We start from the raw sequence: 17,076 nt of genomic DNA, 5'->3' as shown, positions 1-17,076 counted from the left end.
AATGAACCAATCTCTCTCTCTCTCTCTCTCTCTCTCTCTATTTCTCCTGAAGCAAATGTCTTTCATAACCACTCCAACATTTTTTCCTAAGCATTAAAAAAGCACCAGTAAGATTTCTGGAGTCTTTAGAAGATGGTGCAGGAAGTAAGGAGTGTTGGAGGAAAGAAAGGAAGGAGCTCATGATGGTGGTCACTGTCCACCATGATTTCCTAAATATACACACCCACCCATTCTGCTCCTGGGAGGCCTTCACTTGTTTTCTTCAAAGACAATAAAAGCAAGCATTGTAGCTGCTACTGATTTATGTAAGGCATAATGTTTTCAGTTCGGTTATTGTTCTACATACATCTTTTTTGTATTTTCTCTTTATTACATAATTATTTGTGATGATGTATGCCAGCAACTTATTTGCAGAATTCACAACTGACTTCAGTATAGAAGCTCAAGAATGAATATTTTTGAATGCACATGGATATACACACACACCCCTAAAGGAGAAAACAAAAAGAAATTAAAATTAAAATACTATTAGTCTTTGGAGACAGAAGTTTATCATGGTGGTTCCTATATAACTACAAATTTGACGATGATTGTAGTTGCAGTATAGATTTTCATGATGGTTCCTACATAACTACAAACTCGACACTGATTGTAGTTGTAATAAAGATAAGGCCAGTAGAGAGCACTATATGCACTAGCTTTTAAAATAGTCTTTGCATTACTAACTACTAATAAAATTTAATGAAAGAATAGTATTTACTGTTTTAAGTTGTACTTAGCTTTTTAATTCAGTTAATGAATCAACATGTCATTTTATTTGAAAATGAAAGTACTTAAACATCTCTTTGTGTTTTCATTGTGTTCCTATACTATTTATTTAATGGAAATAAAAAGTTCAATAAAACAAATTTCTAAAAGTGGCTCTATTGTACAGCATAATGACTACAGTTAGTAATCTATGTATTCTTGACATGAGAGAGTGGATGTAAAATGTTCTCATCACTATAATAATAATATGATGAGTTAATACATATGTTAATTAGCTAGAATGTCATTCCATGATGTATATACTTAAAAACATCATGTTGTACATGATAAATACATACTTTTTTTTTTTTAAATGGAGTCTCACTCTGTCACCACCAGGCTGGAGTGCAGTGGCGCGATCTCGGCTCACTGCAACCTCCGACTCCACTGTTCAAGCGATTCTCCTGCCTCAGCCTCCTGAGTAGCTGGGATTACAGGTGTGCACCACCAGGCCCAGCTAATTTTTGTATTTTTAGTAGAGACAGGATTTCACCATGTTGGCCAGGATGGTCTGTATCTCCTTACCTTGTGATCCGCCCGCCTCGGCCTCCCAAAATGCTGGGATTACAGGCATGAGTCACTGCAAAAAGTGGTACTTTTAGGCTTTTAATTTTTATCTTCCTCCAGACATATATACCATTTGTTTCTTAGTAGAAAATTATTGTCATGATCTCTTGACTTACTGAATAGTCAGCTGGATAGTGCATGATACCACGTATCTCAAATGGAAAAATAGTCATCAGTCTATGGTGACTAGTTTTTTGCTTTTAATCACTTTAGGTTTTACAAATTCAATTAAATATGACATTTTTATAGATAAGTGGTAACAAATGGCATATGATAGAATGCATGCAATGAAACAGGAATAAATCCATCGCAGGTATTATAATCTGGAAGCACAAAATTGAAAATGGCCACTTTGGCACTGGATTATTCAAAACGACAAGGCCATAATTGAGTGGAATTCATGTTTATAAAGATGCTATAAACAAGACTGATTTTCATTCACAGCCCTGTTTGAGATAGCAAAAGCCTAGAAACAACCGGAGAGTACACCTATGACAGACTATTTTAATGAAATTTTATGAAGTAGTTAAGAAGAATTATGTAGATCTATATGTATTGATATGAAAATATCACTAAAATAAAATAAATAAATATGCAAAATATAGTGCACAGTAGAATTCTACTTAGAATTTTAAAAAGATATGTGCACCTATAATATATGTTATATATATTTCATATAATATATGGTATTAAATATACCAAAAAAAATCCTTCTTAACATGGATGACTGTGATTGAGTAGGTTTCTGCAACACCTTTTGAATTGTTTGACATGTGCATTGTCTTATGTTTAAAATTCCAAAACAAAAACTCTTGTTAAGGAAAGAATATATAAGATATATAAAAGAGTTAATAGTTTGTTTGCTTATCTTACCTTGATAAAGATGGCAGAGATTTGCTTGCTGTCTCCACTTTTTGGGGATTTCTTTGATTTGGGGTCTAAATAAAAGTATTTATTCAGGTTGGTTTACCACAATTAATCTATGCAATATTCTGGGTGACAGGAGCCTTGAGATACTAACATAGAGTTAAAACCATCTTCAATTGCCTCGTTTTCTCCCATTCTAATTAAATCCCTAAAAGACTACAATAAAGTCACAACTGGATTTATTATGTGAGTAAATGCTTTAAGCAATAAGCAAAATTAAGAAAACTTTAGAAGAGGAAACTTCTCAGAGATACTGCATTTCAGGAAGTGGATCTGCCTTGTGTAATGGCATAGACTCAGGAATGGCATAAGGAGATTACAGGGTCAGAAAGGCCCACCTGACGGGCAAGAGTGTAAGAGTTCCTCCAGGACCAGAAAAGCCAGGAAACCACAGAAGCTGAGAGTAAGGAACTCAGTTTTAGAGGAGCATAATTTGATCCTCCTAATTAGTTTTGAGAAAAGGGCACTCTATGTTTTAGGCTGGGCCCAGAAAGATGATATTTAAATATAAACTAACTAAAATTATAGCAATTTTTGCTCCAAATTAGAGCATTGGAGGATAAAAACTAAAGAGAGTTTGGAATTCTCTACTGAATGTGCTGTCCATGCTAATTGTGCATTTAGCTCTTAAACTTGCTAATTACTGACATGTATGTTTCCCAGCACACTTAGAGTAAATTCTGTTACTAGCCCCAATTACTGTGCAGTGTAAGAATGTGAAGAATTTGAAGATGGCCTGTTCATCTGTTTCTTCCTAATATCTTTAATTAACTCCATACTACCAAAATTAGAGATAAATTTTGCTGGTGGAAGGAATAAGTTAAGCTATATTTAAAGGGATAGAAGTCAGACATTGAGGTGCTCCTCAAGAGAAAGCCATTTTAACCATGTTTTAAATAAAGCTAGAGTCCCAAACAAACAAGTCCTAGCTATCATTAATGTCCTCTCCAAGTATCAGGTGACAGTGTTGTCCCTTCACCATGGTAAGATTCCCCAGCCACACTGAGACTCTATTATATTCATTTTGCCCCTCCTCTTTCTTTAGTTTTCTATGAAATTCCTTAGATTCCTTTTATTTTATAAAAATAAAAATAAAACACATACAGGAATGCAAAAAAAAAAAAAAAAGAAGAAGAAGAAGTTTCTGGTCTATTTAGCAATCCTCTGATTCAAAGTTGCAAAGAGTAGCTCTCTCTGCTCAAAGGTAAAACATTCTCCAATCTACATGCAAGAAAGTAAATATTTCTAAGTTTCTTCTGGAAGTCAACATAAATTGCCTCCAGAAAGTCATCACAATCCACACTTACCTTTTTTATTTCTGTATCCCTTTAACACATATAAATTTATAGTATCATTTATTATTGATATATCATTTTTTAATTAATTTTATGCTTTTATTTTCCAATTATTTTGTAAACTCCATAAAAATATGAATGTCTCCTACTTCTAACTCCATCCCCGGTCCTGTGTCCTAGTCAGTACATACACATCAAGTGCAGTGCAGATTTGTTATTTTAAAAAATGTTCTATTAAGTACAATGTGACTTTTTCCCTGACCACTCTAAAGTAGCCTCTTTCCCTGCTGTATATTTCATCACAACATCCTATTTATTTTCATCATATACTTTGTGGTATGCTGGTAAATGTTTAACAAGTGGCTTTCTAGAGGGAGGAAAAAAAATTGGAATAGAGAATTTACCAATCCCAATGGTTTAAATACTGCCACCATGGTCAATCAAAAGATACAATGTGATATAACTGAAAGTGATGTTGAGACAAAATGCACATTATTGGGTCTCACATACAGTGTGAATAGGTTTCAACACATCAATGTTCATGATAATCAATATCTAAGATTATCTGATTGATTGGCTAATTTGTATTTCATCTGTCTCTCTTCATCAAAACTAAGTTCCAGTCACAGAATAGTGCCTAGCATATTGCAGGTGCTTAATTTGTTGGACAAAAGCATAACTTTTTACTCAATGTTAAATATATTCAAAATGTTTAGATGACAATGGTAATAAACATGTTTTTTAAATTGTTAAAATTTGTGAGTTCTAATAGTTTAGAAATATCTCCTGAGCAAATGTGAGAAGAGACTGTTTTACTTTTAAAAATTAGTTTGTTTAATATTTCTTGTATTTCTAGGCATTTCCGAGAGATGTAAATATGAATTTGGGATGCATAAAGAAAAACAAAAAACTAAGCTTTGAATTTAAATTTCACTATTAAAAGAACAGTCATAACTTCTAACTGTGAAAACGGAGAAGTGTTATTTCTTTTGGAGAAAATAAAAAATAATAATAATTAGAATTTACTTTTTTTTTTTTTTTTTGAGAAAGTTTTGCTTTTTTTTGCCCAGGCTGGAGTGCAATGGCGTGATCTCAGATCACCTCAACCTCTGCCTCCTGGGTTCAAGCCATTCTCCTGCCTCAGCCTCCCGAGTAGCTGGGATTACAGGCATGTGCCACCATGCCTGGCTAATTTTGTATTTTTAGTAGAGACTGGGTTTCTCCATGTTGGTTAGGCTGGTCTCGAACTCCCAACCTCAGGTGATCCACCCGCCTTGGCCTCCCAAAGTGCTGGGGTTACAGGCATAAGCCACCGCGCCCACCGTTAGAATTTACTTTTAATATTTTAATTTCATCCTAAATATTTTAACACCTAACTCTGAATTAGTAACTCTTCATTCTGAAGTTAGTAATCTTTAATGCAGATGCTATGATACAAATAATTTTCTTAGCATAGATTGTATTCATACATTTTATTGTATGGTTGGCACAAAGAAATTAATGAAAGGTTCATTGTATTTCTGTTCATTAATTATATTACCTTCCACCACCTAACTCTCAATAGCTCTATTTAGGCTTGTTTTTTTTTAATTACACTCCAAAATGAACTGCTGATTTTACCCAAATACACACTGTACCTGCTCCCTCATCCCTGGCTTTTCTCTCCTGCCTGCTATAAGGCCCTTCTCCCTATCCCTGTCTTTTGTAATTCTGACATTATTCTAGATCTAGTTTAGTCGTCAATTTATTCATTCTTTGCACAATACTTAGTCACTAATTGCTCCCTTTCTTGTTTATTGACTTTCTCTTCCTTATAGAATACCAGCCAAGTGAGAACAGGAACTTTTTCTTGTTCACTGCAATACCCCAATGCCTAGTACAGTGCTTGGCATATAATCAGTATATTAAGTGTTTGTTGAATGAACAGACAAATAAGTAGTTATCAAAAAAATAAAGATAAAATAAATATAGTAAGATAGTCTATGATGGTTTTAAAAAATAAACATTTAAATTTCAAGGTATTGGTTGGCACTTCATCTTAATCTAGTGCTATTTTGACAAAGCTGTATGAATTAACCAAGATAACATGTTATCTTGAATCAGTCAAAAACAATTTCTAACACCCAGGCTGAGAGAACTCCAGATTGAAGGTGCTATTTTCTCATATGAAACTGTGCTCATTATACTTCATTTATAATCTAACTAAACACATTTCCTTGGTATGCTAATGCTCTATGCAAACCTTCTCTAGATTTTGTCATATAATTTTAAAAAATTCAATTAAGTGAAACCGACCTTAACATAGCTTTGAATGATTTTGCTAAGAACAGATTTTATATATCAAATAGGCAGTTGTTTGACTATTAACCTATATGTATACAGAATGGAAACAGTATCATAGTTCTTTTGTCCTTTGACCTAACTTCCCTTCGTCCATTCCTCTCTTTGAGTATGTCTCAAGCCAACACACACACAAAATAAAAGAGAGAAAAGACATGTGTGTGTATATATATATAAAATATATCATATATATGTATTAAATATATTTCACATGTATTAAATATATTTATTATTATATTGAGATATATTTATAATATATATTTATATCTCTTAAAAGATATATATCTTAATAGATGTAAACTTATATATCTCTTAAAAGATTTTATATACATATATATACTTATCTGGAACTCTGAAATAAAAGGCTGAAATCACTAAATCTTCAACAACATAGAATAAAGTATGATGAGGCCCGGCGTGGTGGCTCATGCCTGTAATCCCAGCACTTTGGGAGGCTGAGGCAGACGGATCACTTGAGGTCAGGAGTTCGAGGCCAGCCTGATCATAATGGTGAAGCCCCGCCTCCACAAAAAACACAAAAATTAGCTAGGTGTGGTAGCGGGCGCCTGTAGACCCAACTATTTGGGAGGCTGAGTCAGGAGAATCGCTTGAACCCTGGGGGCGAAGTTTGCAGTGAGCAGAAATCACTCCACTGCACTGCAGCCTGTGCGACAGAGTGAGACTCCATCTCAAAAAAAAAAAAAAAAAAAAGAACAGAGTGTGATGTTTCTTAGTGGAAAGCACAGGGGATTGTGAAGCCAGGTGCTACTATTCTTAAGCAAGTTGTGTAACCTCTGTGAGCTTCAGTTTACTTATCTTCAAAATGGCATAAAAATACCTACTTTTCTGGGCTGGAAAGAAAGGGAAAGAGAGACCAACCTAGCACCAAGTCTGGCACGTATAAGTGCTCAATAAGTATTTATTGAATTAGTTAACTCCATGAAAATATAGTTACCATTGAACTAAATTTCTGCATATCATTTAATGAAAGAGTATAGTGATTTTGTAATCAAATAGCTAAGATAAAAGCATAATTACAAATATTTTAACAATTCTCAGGTAAATACACAGCAAAGCAACTGGCATGTGACTAGATCAAGTATATCCCTGCATGTCTCAAAAAGAAATTCACAAATATTATTGGAGAGATAGTATTTATTCATAAAAACAAATTCTAATGGATAATGAATTGTTGTTAATTTTCTACACCTGTGTAGACATAAGCTAAAGGGAATGAACTTTCCACTGCTAAAAATAATAACAGATGAATTTATGGTGATTTATGCTCCCTCTTAATTTCTCTTTTAATCTTGATTTAAAAACAACAACAACCCTACAGAGTCAACACAGAGAAAGAATGACAGAACAAATTTCAAACAGGAAGCTCAAGGCATAAGTCCAGAAATATGCTATGAAATGTTTAGTCCTGAGGATGCATCAGGAAACAAAAAGACAAAGAAAACTCTACCTTCACTGACACCACAATCAGGGATTTGTGTTGGAATGGGTACAATTTATGACTTTTGGGCTGATGAATCAAGCTGCTTAAATACATATTCCCTAATAAAGGATGTTGTAAAATAACTACATTAGAAGTCAAGGGATTTGTATGTTCTTTTATCCTCAGTTACTGAGTGAGGTTTAATAATTTTGTGCAAAAGCTTAGAACACACTCTGGCATCATTGCACTCATCTCAACTTCTTTCTGTTGCTTAATTCAGGGCATGTGAATAACGGTAAAAAACCAAAGTTGTTTTTGCAACCTCTGGCCTCCAAGAGCACTTCCTTTTAATAGTGCTTAGAGTACTTACTGCACAGAAGCTTATGGTTTGCTCACTGTCTCCCAAGCAAGACTGGGCAGAGAGGGGGCCATCTCATTAACCTTTGCATGGTTAGCACCCAGCACAGAGCTTACCACATGGTTCCAGGGGATGTATGCTCATATAAATAAATTTGTATATTCTTTACTGTTTTCAAAGCACAGTCACATGTATGAGTCCATTAGACCCTCACAAAACTCAGTGAGATTACAAGGTAGAATTAGTTTCCTCATATGACAGATCTCTGTGACATTGAATGATATTATTTCCATTGTATGACAGAGGAGGAAACAGGATCAGTGAGAGATTGTGTGACTTCTGAAGAGCACATAACTAAGACTCAAATGTCAAGATCAGCATTCTTTCTTAAATACTTAATAAAAATAAGCTATCGAACTACTATTTTAGTTTTGTTTTTAGGGTCTGTTAAGTCTATATATGGCCAATCATCTTTGGCTTTCCCACATTGGTGAAATGTTGCTTTTTAAAATTCAATTGTAGACTATAAAATGAAAAAGACCTTCAGAAATCCTATCTGTAATCAGAAGAAAATGGCATCAATTATATGCAAATATTTTGCTATAAAACACTTTCTGCCTTTTAGAGTTTATTGCTAGCCCAAACAATTCAGCTCTGTCACAGGAAACAAGATGGAGGCAGCTTTGTCATTTCCAATCCTGCACCCACAGTCACTCCTATTCAGTTTATAGAAGGTTTCTTTATGTTTCTTGATTTTGTAGTCAGGAAATGAATCCCTACTATGACAAGATAGTGAAAGTACCCTTTTTATTGGGGCGAAGAAGTCACAGCCAGTATTTGAAGGCTCTTGTAATTTAATCCTGATCAACTGACTCTAAAGCCAAGTTTTTAATAACACCATCTCCCACTAGATTACAGGCTACAGGAAGTCAGAGACTAAATTGAACTCCTAAATCAAGGCGTGGCACAAGGCAATGTAACTCTTCTATCTCAATTCCTGGCATATATGTTAATCAATCAATAAGTGGCATCTCTGAACCACTGGTTAGAAATCAACATGAAAAGTGCTAGGTACGTATTTTTCAAACTTAGTGATAGACAACCAAAATCAGTTTGGACATTAAGAGCAAAGTTTTTGTTGTTGGGTGGGTGGGGGGGAGTGGGGCATGTTTACAAGATGTGGTATGTAAAAACTTCGGAGAAAATCTGAACACTCTTCTTGTTTCTGAGTTACATTTACTGAATTGGTAATGTATTAACAGTGGCTTGAAAAAGAAAAACTTAGTGATAGAAACTTACCTACATGTTTTTTATTTTGAAGCACTTTTTAAGAGGTTTGCCTTTCTTTTTTTTTTTTTTTTTTTTTCCAGGCAATATACTCAGGTCCTAAAGGAACATCTACTGATGGAACGCTGGCCTTTAGTCAGTTATCTTTATATGCCGTTATAGGTCAACATTCCGAAAAACTTCAACAGAAATTAACTGCAAATGTAATTACATCCCAAACATTTCTGACAATGGAAGCGTTTTCTCTCTAAAAGGGATGGGATTATTGGATTGGCAATTTCTCTTAATCTGAGAAAACTCATCTCCCACTCCCTTCCCCATATCCCCTTTCCATCCTCTCTCTTCCCCTGATATACACACGCACACGCATGCACACACGTATATTCTGACCATTTTATTAGACTGGAAAGTTGAAAGGAAGCAGCCAGCCAGCTACACCCACCCAGCGCTCCCGGGGGTGGAATAGCAAAGTTCTAGGGCAGAGCCTTCCCTCCCAGAGCCCGGCGATGCAGTGGTTCTCGTATACCTGCTCAGCTCCGCACCGCAACTGAAGATCTGCCGCCGCGGAACAGTTGCGTCTCCATCTGGCTACCAACCCACCCAAGCTTTCTTCTCCACCACCACCACCTTCCTTCCTTCCCCCTCCTCCCCCTGCTTTCCGTCTTCCCTCTCCACCCCCGCCCCCAATCTCCTCCTTTTTTTCTCACTACGAGCGGTTGCTGATGCTGAAGCCGAGCGTCACTTCGGCTCCCACGGCAGACATGGCGACATTGACAGTAGTCCAGCCGCTCACCCTGGACAGAGGTAAGGGAGCGGCTCGCTCGCCAGGCCACCAGGTCCTCTCTCCCCTCCTCCCTCCCCCGCCTGCCAATTCCCAACGGGACACTGGACGCGTTCAGGCGGGGGGAGAAAGGGAGCGAGGACGAGCCAGGCAGGCGTTTCGCGCCGAGAACAGGAGACTTTCTTCCCTTTTCTCTCCCCGCTACGTCCCCGCTGCCCCTTCCCACTGTACTCGCCCCGCCGAGGGGACGCCTCCTTCTGGCTCTGGGGTCCCCGCTGCCACTCCCAGCCTCTCGCCCGGTCGTCTCCGGGCCTCTGGCTTTGTTGGAGCGGCTGCGCGGGGACGGCTATAGGCGCCAGGGGCTCGGGGTTGGAGAGGGGCAGAGAGCAAGCTCGCCCGGCCAGAGCCCAGAGGAGACCTGCGAGGCAGCCGCCTGTCATCCTGCTTGGCGCAGGGGCCCGGGAGGAAGGAAGTTTGTCCAGGCGCCGGAGGGCGAGGGTCGGTCCAACTGCTGGAGTCCCGGCGGCCGCTCGGGGGGCGGGCTGGGCGCACCCCGGGGCGGCCGCGCGCACAGTGGCGGGGCTGCAGCAGGCAGGGAGCTGCCCTCTGTCGAAAGGGCAAGGCAGAGTGCGGGGAGCCGATACCCAGCAGCCGAGCTCAGCTCTCCGCGGCTTCGCGTTCGAAAGCGGCGAGGGTCGCGTCTGCTCCCGCCGCCGGCAGCTCCCGGTCGGTAGCAACTCTCGGCTTCTCCCGCGCCAGCCTCTCTCGTCCTCTCCCAGCTAGGTGCCACCGCGGCGCCCGGGCTGCGGAAGGCGCGGGGACAAAGCGCAGGTCGGGTTAAAATTCAACTTCTGACCTGCGACCCAGTGAGTCCTGCTCTCTGACTTGAATGGGGAAAGTGTTCGCTTCCTCCCCAGGACGCCCCCACTAAGCTCAGGGATGGAGTCCTTGCTGATATCGGGGCCTCGCTGGTGCACCCGTGCGGGGTTATACCTGTCCCTGAGTGTGTGGGTTTCCTTCCTGGCTTCCAACGTCCAGTGATGAAGGCGCTCGAGTCCTACGGCTCTGCAGAGTAGGACACCCGCTAGTCCCTGTCCGCAGCCACCGGATTTAGGACCCTGGGCGGCCATTTGGAACTGGTGTGCTCAGAAGAAAATGATTTAGTCCGCTGTACCTCTAAAAATTTTCTTTCTAGAGGATTAAACTGAACGATGGGACAAGGCAGAAGAGCATCCTGCTGGGAGTACAGTAACAAAGCCGGTGAACTCAGTTTGAGGTTTTTAATTTGGAGAGACTGTGGGTGACTTTAACGCAATCTGTTGGCGCCAGAACAGATGTTATGTGGTGCCCATAGCAACCTTTCTTAGGGTAAGAGTTGAGAAATATTAGAAAATGTTGATTTGCAAGCTGGCAAAATTAATAACAGTAGTTAAAGACCTCAGAAATCCATTGTATAATCCATGATTTTACCCACAATATCATCATCTGCACTAAGCAGGATAAATCCATTGCCCGTAAGAACGAAACAGATGGCAAGCTATCAGAAACTATGGGCTTCCCAAGTATTTATGTTTTAATGTAATGAGCTCTTATATTGTCCCATTACAAAATCACAGTCGTTAAACATCCCAAATCAAGTGACTATGTTAGGAGCAAAAACTCCAAGAAGATTGCATACCTGAGTCGTTTTATATACTACCGCTACTACTACTAATAAAAATATTTCAATGTTTGGGTTTTACCTTAGCCCTTAGATGCCCCAGTCAGTTGATGAGAGAAGGTGCTAATCGGACTAAGATTTATTCTTAAAGTTTGCTCTTGTTCACAGCCAAACTCTACTTGTCCTTCTGAGTGTAATTATGTACATGCAGTAGCTCAGGAGACAAGCAGGGTTACCCTGTGGACGAGTCTGAAAAAATTCACCAGCAGCTCATGGAAAATCTATAACCAAGAGATGATGGGTTATTGGCATCACCACTGAGCATAAAGTCAATATATAAAAATATTGTTCTCTGTTTCTTATTCAAATGTGATTAATTGATTACTTTCATTATGAAACTGATGAAAGAAAAGGTTCTAAAAATTTCCCTTCAAAAAAAGGTGCATTTTTAAAGAGGCAACACAGTATTACATATCTGGGTCCTAGCTGCAACTCTGATACTCACTCTGCATACATCAGCCTCTCTGGACATCAGATTCTTCCTGTGCCACATGAGGAGTTTGAATTAGATGATTCTAAGACTGTGCTGCTTTAGCAGCCTATAATTCAATTAATTAGAGTTAGGACTCAGTTTTTGGTCACCTACTGGGAGATTTTCCAGATCACCTCTCTCCCAGGCTGCTTTGGTACCCTTTGATGTGCTCTAAATTGACTTGCTGCTTTGGCCCCGTTAAAGCATTTATCACACTCTGTTGCATTTGTCTATCCCTATTGGATAGAACTCCTTGAGGGAAGAGACCATTTCTAAATTCATCTTTGAATTTTCAGTGTCTGCCATAGTCCCTGACTCACAGTACAATAAAAAATTAATGTTAAGTTGGTGTAAGAAAACTCAAGATAGCAATAACTTAAGCAATGTTAAAATATAGTGATTTCCTAGTGAACTGAGGTGCATTTCATAGATTCACAGTATTTTGACCATGGAAAGGATGATAGTGATAACATCGGCCAGAGATTCTCAACCTAGCTTTCCCCTATACACTTGATGGATTCCCATCAGTAACGATAGCTCATTAAAACTGTGATGTTTAACCAAGAGGAATTGTGGCAGGTGGGCAAAGGAGAGGAAGGGAAGAAGGTGCTTGACAAAGCCTCCCAAGGGCATCCCAGCAAATCTGAATATATAATCCACAATTTTATACCTGCTAGTTCTTTTTTGGTATCTTCATTTTACAAATGAAAAAGCATGAAAAAGTGATGATACGAGATGTTTTCAAGTTGCCCTACTATTTAGTGGAGATTTTTATATTACAATTGAATTATTTTTGCTTGCTACCTTTTGACATCATACATGGATATAGTCTTCAGGGCAAACATTTTAAGCAAACAAATCAAAGCTAGGGATTGAAATTAAGATTTACTGCTTCCCAAATTTGAAAGATATATCTGAAAGTAAGAAACTCAGAAGTCTGCACCTAGCTTCTTGGGTCTGCTCTGGGAAGTAAGCTTTTTCAAGATCTAGGCTGGGCCCCAAAAGGATGAACAAGGTGATTTCAGACTTTCATGGCTCTGTGCCTATCCAAAACTCTTTTTGATCTGCCATGAAGACCTGAGATCAACCCTGTAAAGGCCTCTGGGTGGCTATGGTCATTGTAAGTTCTTATTGACTTTGGTCCCAGTCCTTGATATCCTTCACTTAATGAGTACCTATCATAAGCCAGACCCTATTGTGGGATTGGTACACACTGGTGTGATAAAGAGACATAATTCTACTTTTTGTGGTAATTAGAACCTGCTAGGAGAGGGAGATTAAAATACACACAGAAGCAAATATTCATTTATCACCTACTATATGCAAGATGCTGGAGGAATACCAGAAACAAAAGTTTCTGCTTTTGTGGTCCTAACGAGTCTAATGAGAGAGACGGATGATAAGTAAGGGCTTAATTAATTAATTTAACAAATAAATATTGTGCACCAGACTTATGCCAAACATTGTTTTATACACTGTGCCAGTGCTAATGCACAAAATAAATAAAATCTAATGGCATTTGCATGCTAATGAGAGTCACACAATGAACACATACATATACAACTACAAGTGCCAAGGAGAAGAAATAAAACTGGGTAAAGGAGAGTGCTGTAAATGGGAGCTGCTGTTTCAGATGTGTTAGTAAAGGAACACCCTCCTGAGTCAGTGACATTTGAGAAGAGCCCTGTAGAAAGTGAGGAGGCAAAGTTGCAGATACCTGGGGAAATGTCCTCAGGAGGAGGAAGTCCTGTGCATACTGGGAACACCCAGGAAGGTCAGTGTGAAAAAGTGAGAGAGGGAAGAATATGAAAAATGGGATGTGTAAAGTTGGTAGCCAGGGTTGAGATGATGTAACTCATAATTAGAATTTCAGATTACTTGAAAATTTGAAGTGCTCTGAAGAAAATAAACATGTGGTTGGAATAGAGAATAACAGAGAAGGGCCTGTTTGGTTAGCATTGGTCGAGGAAGGCTCACTGAGAAAGCAAAATTTAAACTATGTTTTGGTGTATTAGATTAATAAGATCCTTAGGAAAAGCATTCTGGAGAGAGTGAAGAGTATACATAAAAGCAGGTCCACAGTCACAACTTGTCTGTCTTTCAGTTTTTACATTTATAACCAAGAAAATGATCAAAAACTGAAATTACCAAGAAATAATAACACATTAATTATGCATCCTGGGGTAGAAATTTAATTATATATGCCAAGAAAATTCATAGATCAGCATTTTGCTTCTTTGTATTGCAAGGCTAAAACATCATATATTATAATTAGATTTTCAGAAATATACTGAGCACTGTAATTTACATGTCACTATGCATAAATCTACATGTTGAATCCAAGTGGTCATAGTAGGAGATATATTCATTTTCAGTCCAATATTTTATGTTAGACAGTGGTATAGAAAGTAGTACATGTCATTTACCCTTGTAACAAAGAGAAGATACTGATAAGGAAATTAGTGAGGAATTCTTCTCTTCCAGGCCTTAAAATGTTCATAGCAACTCTTCTCTACATCAGAGGTTAGTTTGCTCAGATTTAATCTTTAAAACCAGGAATGACCTTCAGCTAAACTCAAGGGAACAAAGCAAAATGCAATCCTTAATACTTAACGCGTGGATATTAAAGAACATAGAAATGCTTCAGGAATTAAGGACCGCATGGATTTAGGGACTTTCTCAAGTATGGTAGCTCCAACTCTCCTTCACTTTTCATCTCAAGGTCAGAGAAGATAATACAAAATAACTCTTCAAATTTTACTTTTGCTTACTCTGTTCCCTTAATTTTAAGCCAAATGGCTCTTGAATACTCATGGCTTATGAAGGAATAATACAAAACCAACTCTTGGAGAAAAATGATTAATTAAAACATTTCTAATACTTTCTTTATGACATGATTAGTAGCTTCCAATCTGCATTTAAATGCTTACATAAGACACAAGGTTGGTATTACTATCATCTAACTTTTCTGTGAGTTAAATTCATTTTGGACAAGTTGCAAAAATGAAAATGGAAATCTTTATTTCTTGGCTTCTAAAATAAGTCATAATTTAAAATATTGATTAAACAAATCCTAGTGTGCTTTTCATTTAAAACAAATCAAACTTTTGTCCTTTAAAAAATCTCCTATAAAACCAAGAACTTTTACTTTGCGGATTTCAACCTCATGGAAAACAAGTATAAGAACAAAAATTGAATGCAAATAACTATCCCATAGGTGTCACATTTGTCATAGAATTTGTGATACATTGCAATTTTTCTCTTTTCCCTTTTCACTTTTCAAGGCAGGCAGAGCTTATTACTTCATGCATCTTCCGATGCAAGCCCTGGGAAGCCTATAGCTTTTCTAATCAGCTTTATTCACTGGTTTTTATAAAATCTGTATTTGCCAGAAAATTGCTTTTGCTTACATTCCAGAGGGGTTTGCTCCTTCTCTTACTCCTAGTTTGTTTGTTTGTTTGTTTCAATTTGACATGGAGAAAGATTAAGGAAGAAGGAAAATAAAAATTAGGTTAGTCTTTATGTCATTTTCAAGAGGTATGCTCTGGTGTTTTGATCAGGGGTAGAAAAGAGGAGGGCTGACTATATTTTATGTCTCTTGTCTTAAATCCTTCCCACAGCAGCAGCCACATGTGTTTTAGTGTACAAACAAGTAAGCGCTTGCTTGCTCTCTCATATTTTCTCTGGGCTCCAGCAAATATTAAAAAATTGAACTGAACTTTTTTATTTCTTTGTAAATCAATGAGTGTTTCCTTTCACACTATATAGTTACAAAACACTCCAGGAGTTTTCTTTTTTTTTTTTTTTCTTTTTGACAGAGTCTTGCTCTGTTGCCCAGGCAGGAGTGTGGTGGTATGATCTCGGCTCACTGCAACCTCTGCCTTTTGGGTTTAAGTGATTCTCTGGCCTCAGCCTCCCAAGCAGCTGAGACCACAGGCAACACCACCAGGTCCAGCTGATGTTTTTGTATTTTTTAATAGAGACAGGTTTTTGCCATGTTGGCCAGGCTGGTCTGGAACTCCTGACCTCAGGTGATGCATGTGCCTCAGCCTCCCAAAGTGCTGGAATTACAGGCAAGAGCCACTGCACCCAGCCTGTTTTTTATTTGATAATTAAAAGTTACAAAGAGAATGACCCAAATCTCTAAAGCATTTTGGTTACAAAAATAAGAAATTTGGTGAATCCTTTCTAGTTTGGTGTGTCAGCCATCCAAGCCCTGAGATGTATTTGGTGTGCTCCTGTCAGTTATGAAATTAATGCTCTTGCTTATGAGTGTTGTTTTTCAGGGATCACAACTAAGGCCTAGCTCTTAAGTAGAGGAAAGGAAACATCTAGGGAGTACTATCAAATAGGAAGGTGTCCTGGGTATTAGAGATGGTGTTATATGCACAATGCCAGTATCTCTTTGAGTTCTTTTCTTAAAGTCATGACATTTGCCTGTTAGGATATACTTTCCATCAGGTCAGAGACCATGTCGGGTTTGTTTATGTAGAACCCAGCACATTGTGTGGCACATAGTTGGCACGCTCTTTGTATTTGTTGATTGAATGAGTGAATGAATGAATAAAATTGGCTTAGCAAGACTTAGCTGTCATGGATTATTCTTAATGCAACAAAACAAAACAAAACAAAAGCCTTCTAACCTAAAATAATGCAAAAGTAGTGGCTACCTTAGGATGTCACTTTGCCTCTCTGTGTATGTAGCTGGCTCCTACAGGTGTAGTGCTCTCCAGGGCCAAGAAAGAATGTGAGGTGTTGGTTTTGATAGTCATAGCCCTGTTTCAGTTGTCTGCATTCACCCTGCTGTTTTACTTATGAATTGAATCGCACAAGCTAATGTCAGAATACAACTGAAAAGGTTTTTTAAATGGGGGGAGTTGCTATAGAATTGCCCTCCTCCACACACATATATATATAAGCTACACTTTTCAATTTTTTTAACCATAAATACATGAATGACAGAACTATGTCCTAATAAACAAATTAAAATGGATTTAACTTGAACTCACTCTGTACTACCAAATGTGAACTTAGCCTTAAAAATTGTATTAATTTCATCCATGCCTTAGTTCTGGTTTATT

The 17,076-nt window shown here is 38.2% G+C and overlaps 1 protein-coding gene across 1 annotated transcript in view; it reads left to right on the top strand.

Moving 5' to 3' along the window:
- The first annotated feature begins 9,215 nt into the window (after positions 1-9,215).
- The window catches only part of LIN7A (lin-7 homolog A, crumbs cell polarity complex component), a 143,028-nt gene continuing 135,167 nt past the window's right edge, over positions 9,216-17,076 (top strand). The window contains exon 1 of the mRNA XM_002823547.5: positions 9,216-9,826. Coding sequence (XP_002823593.1) covers positions 9,745-9,826 — 82 coding nt within the window. The 5' untranslated portion in view covers positions 9,216-9,744. The remainder of the gene's footprint in view (positions 9,827-17,076) is intronic.

Source organism: Pongo abelii, chromosome 10, assembly GCF_028885655.2.
Source record: "Pongo abelii isolate AG06213 chromosome 10, NHGRI_mPonAbe1-v2.0_pri, whole genome shotgun sequence".
In the NCBI taxonomy this organism is placed as follows: domain Eukaryota; kingdom Metazoa; phylum Chordata; class Mammalia; order Primates; family Hominidae; genus Pongo; species Pongo abelii.
This window is presented reverse-complemented; position numbering and strand designations above follow the sequence as displayed.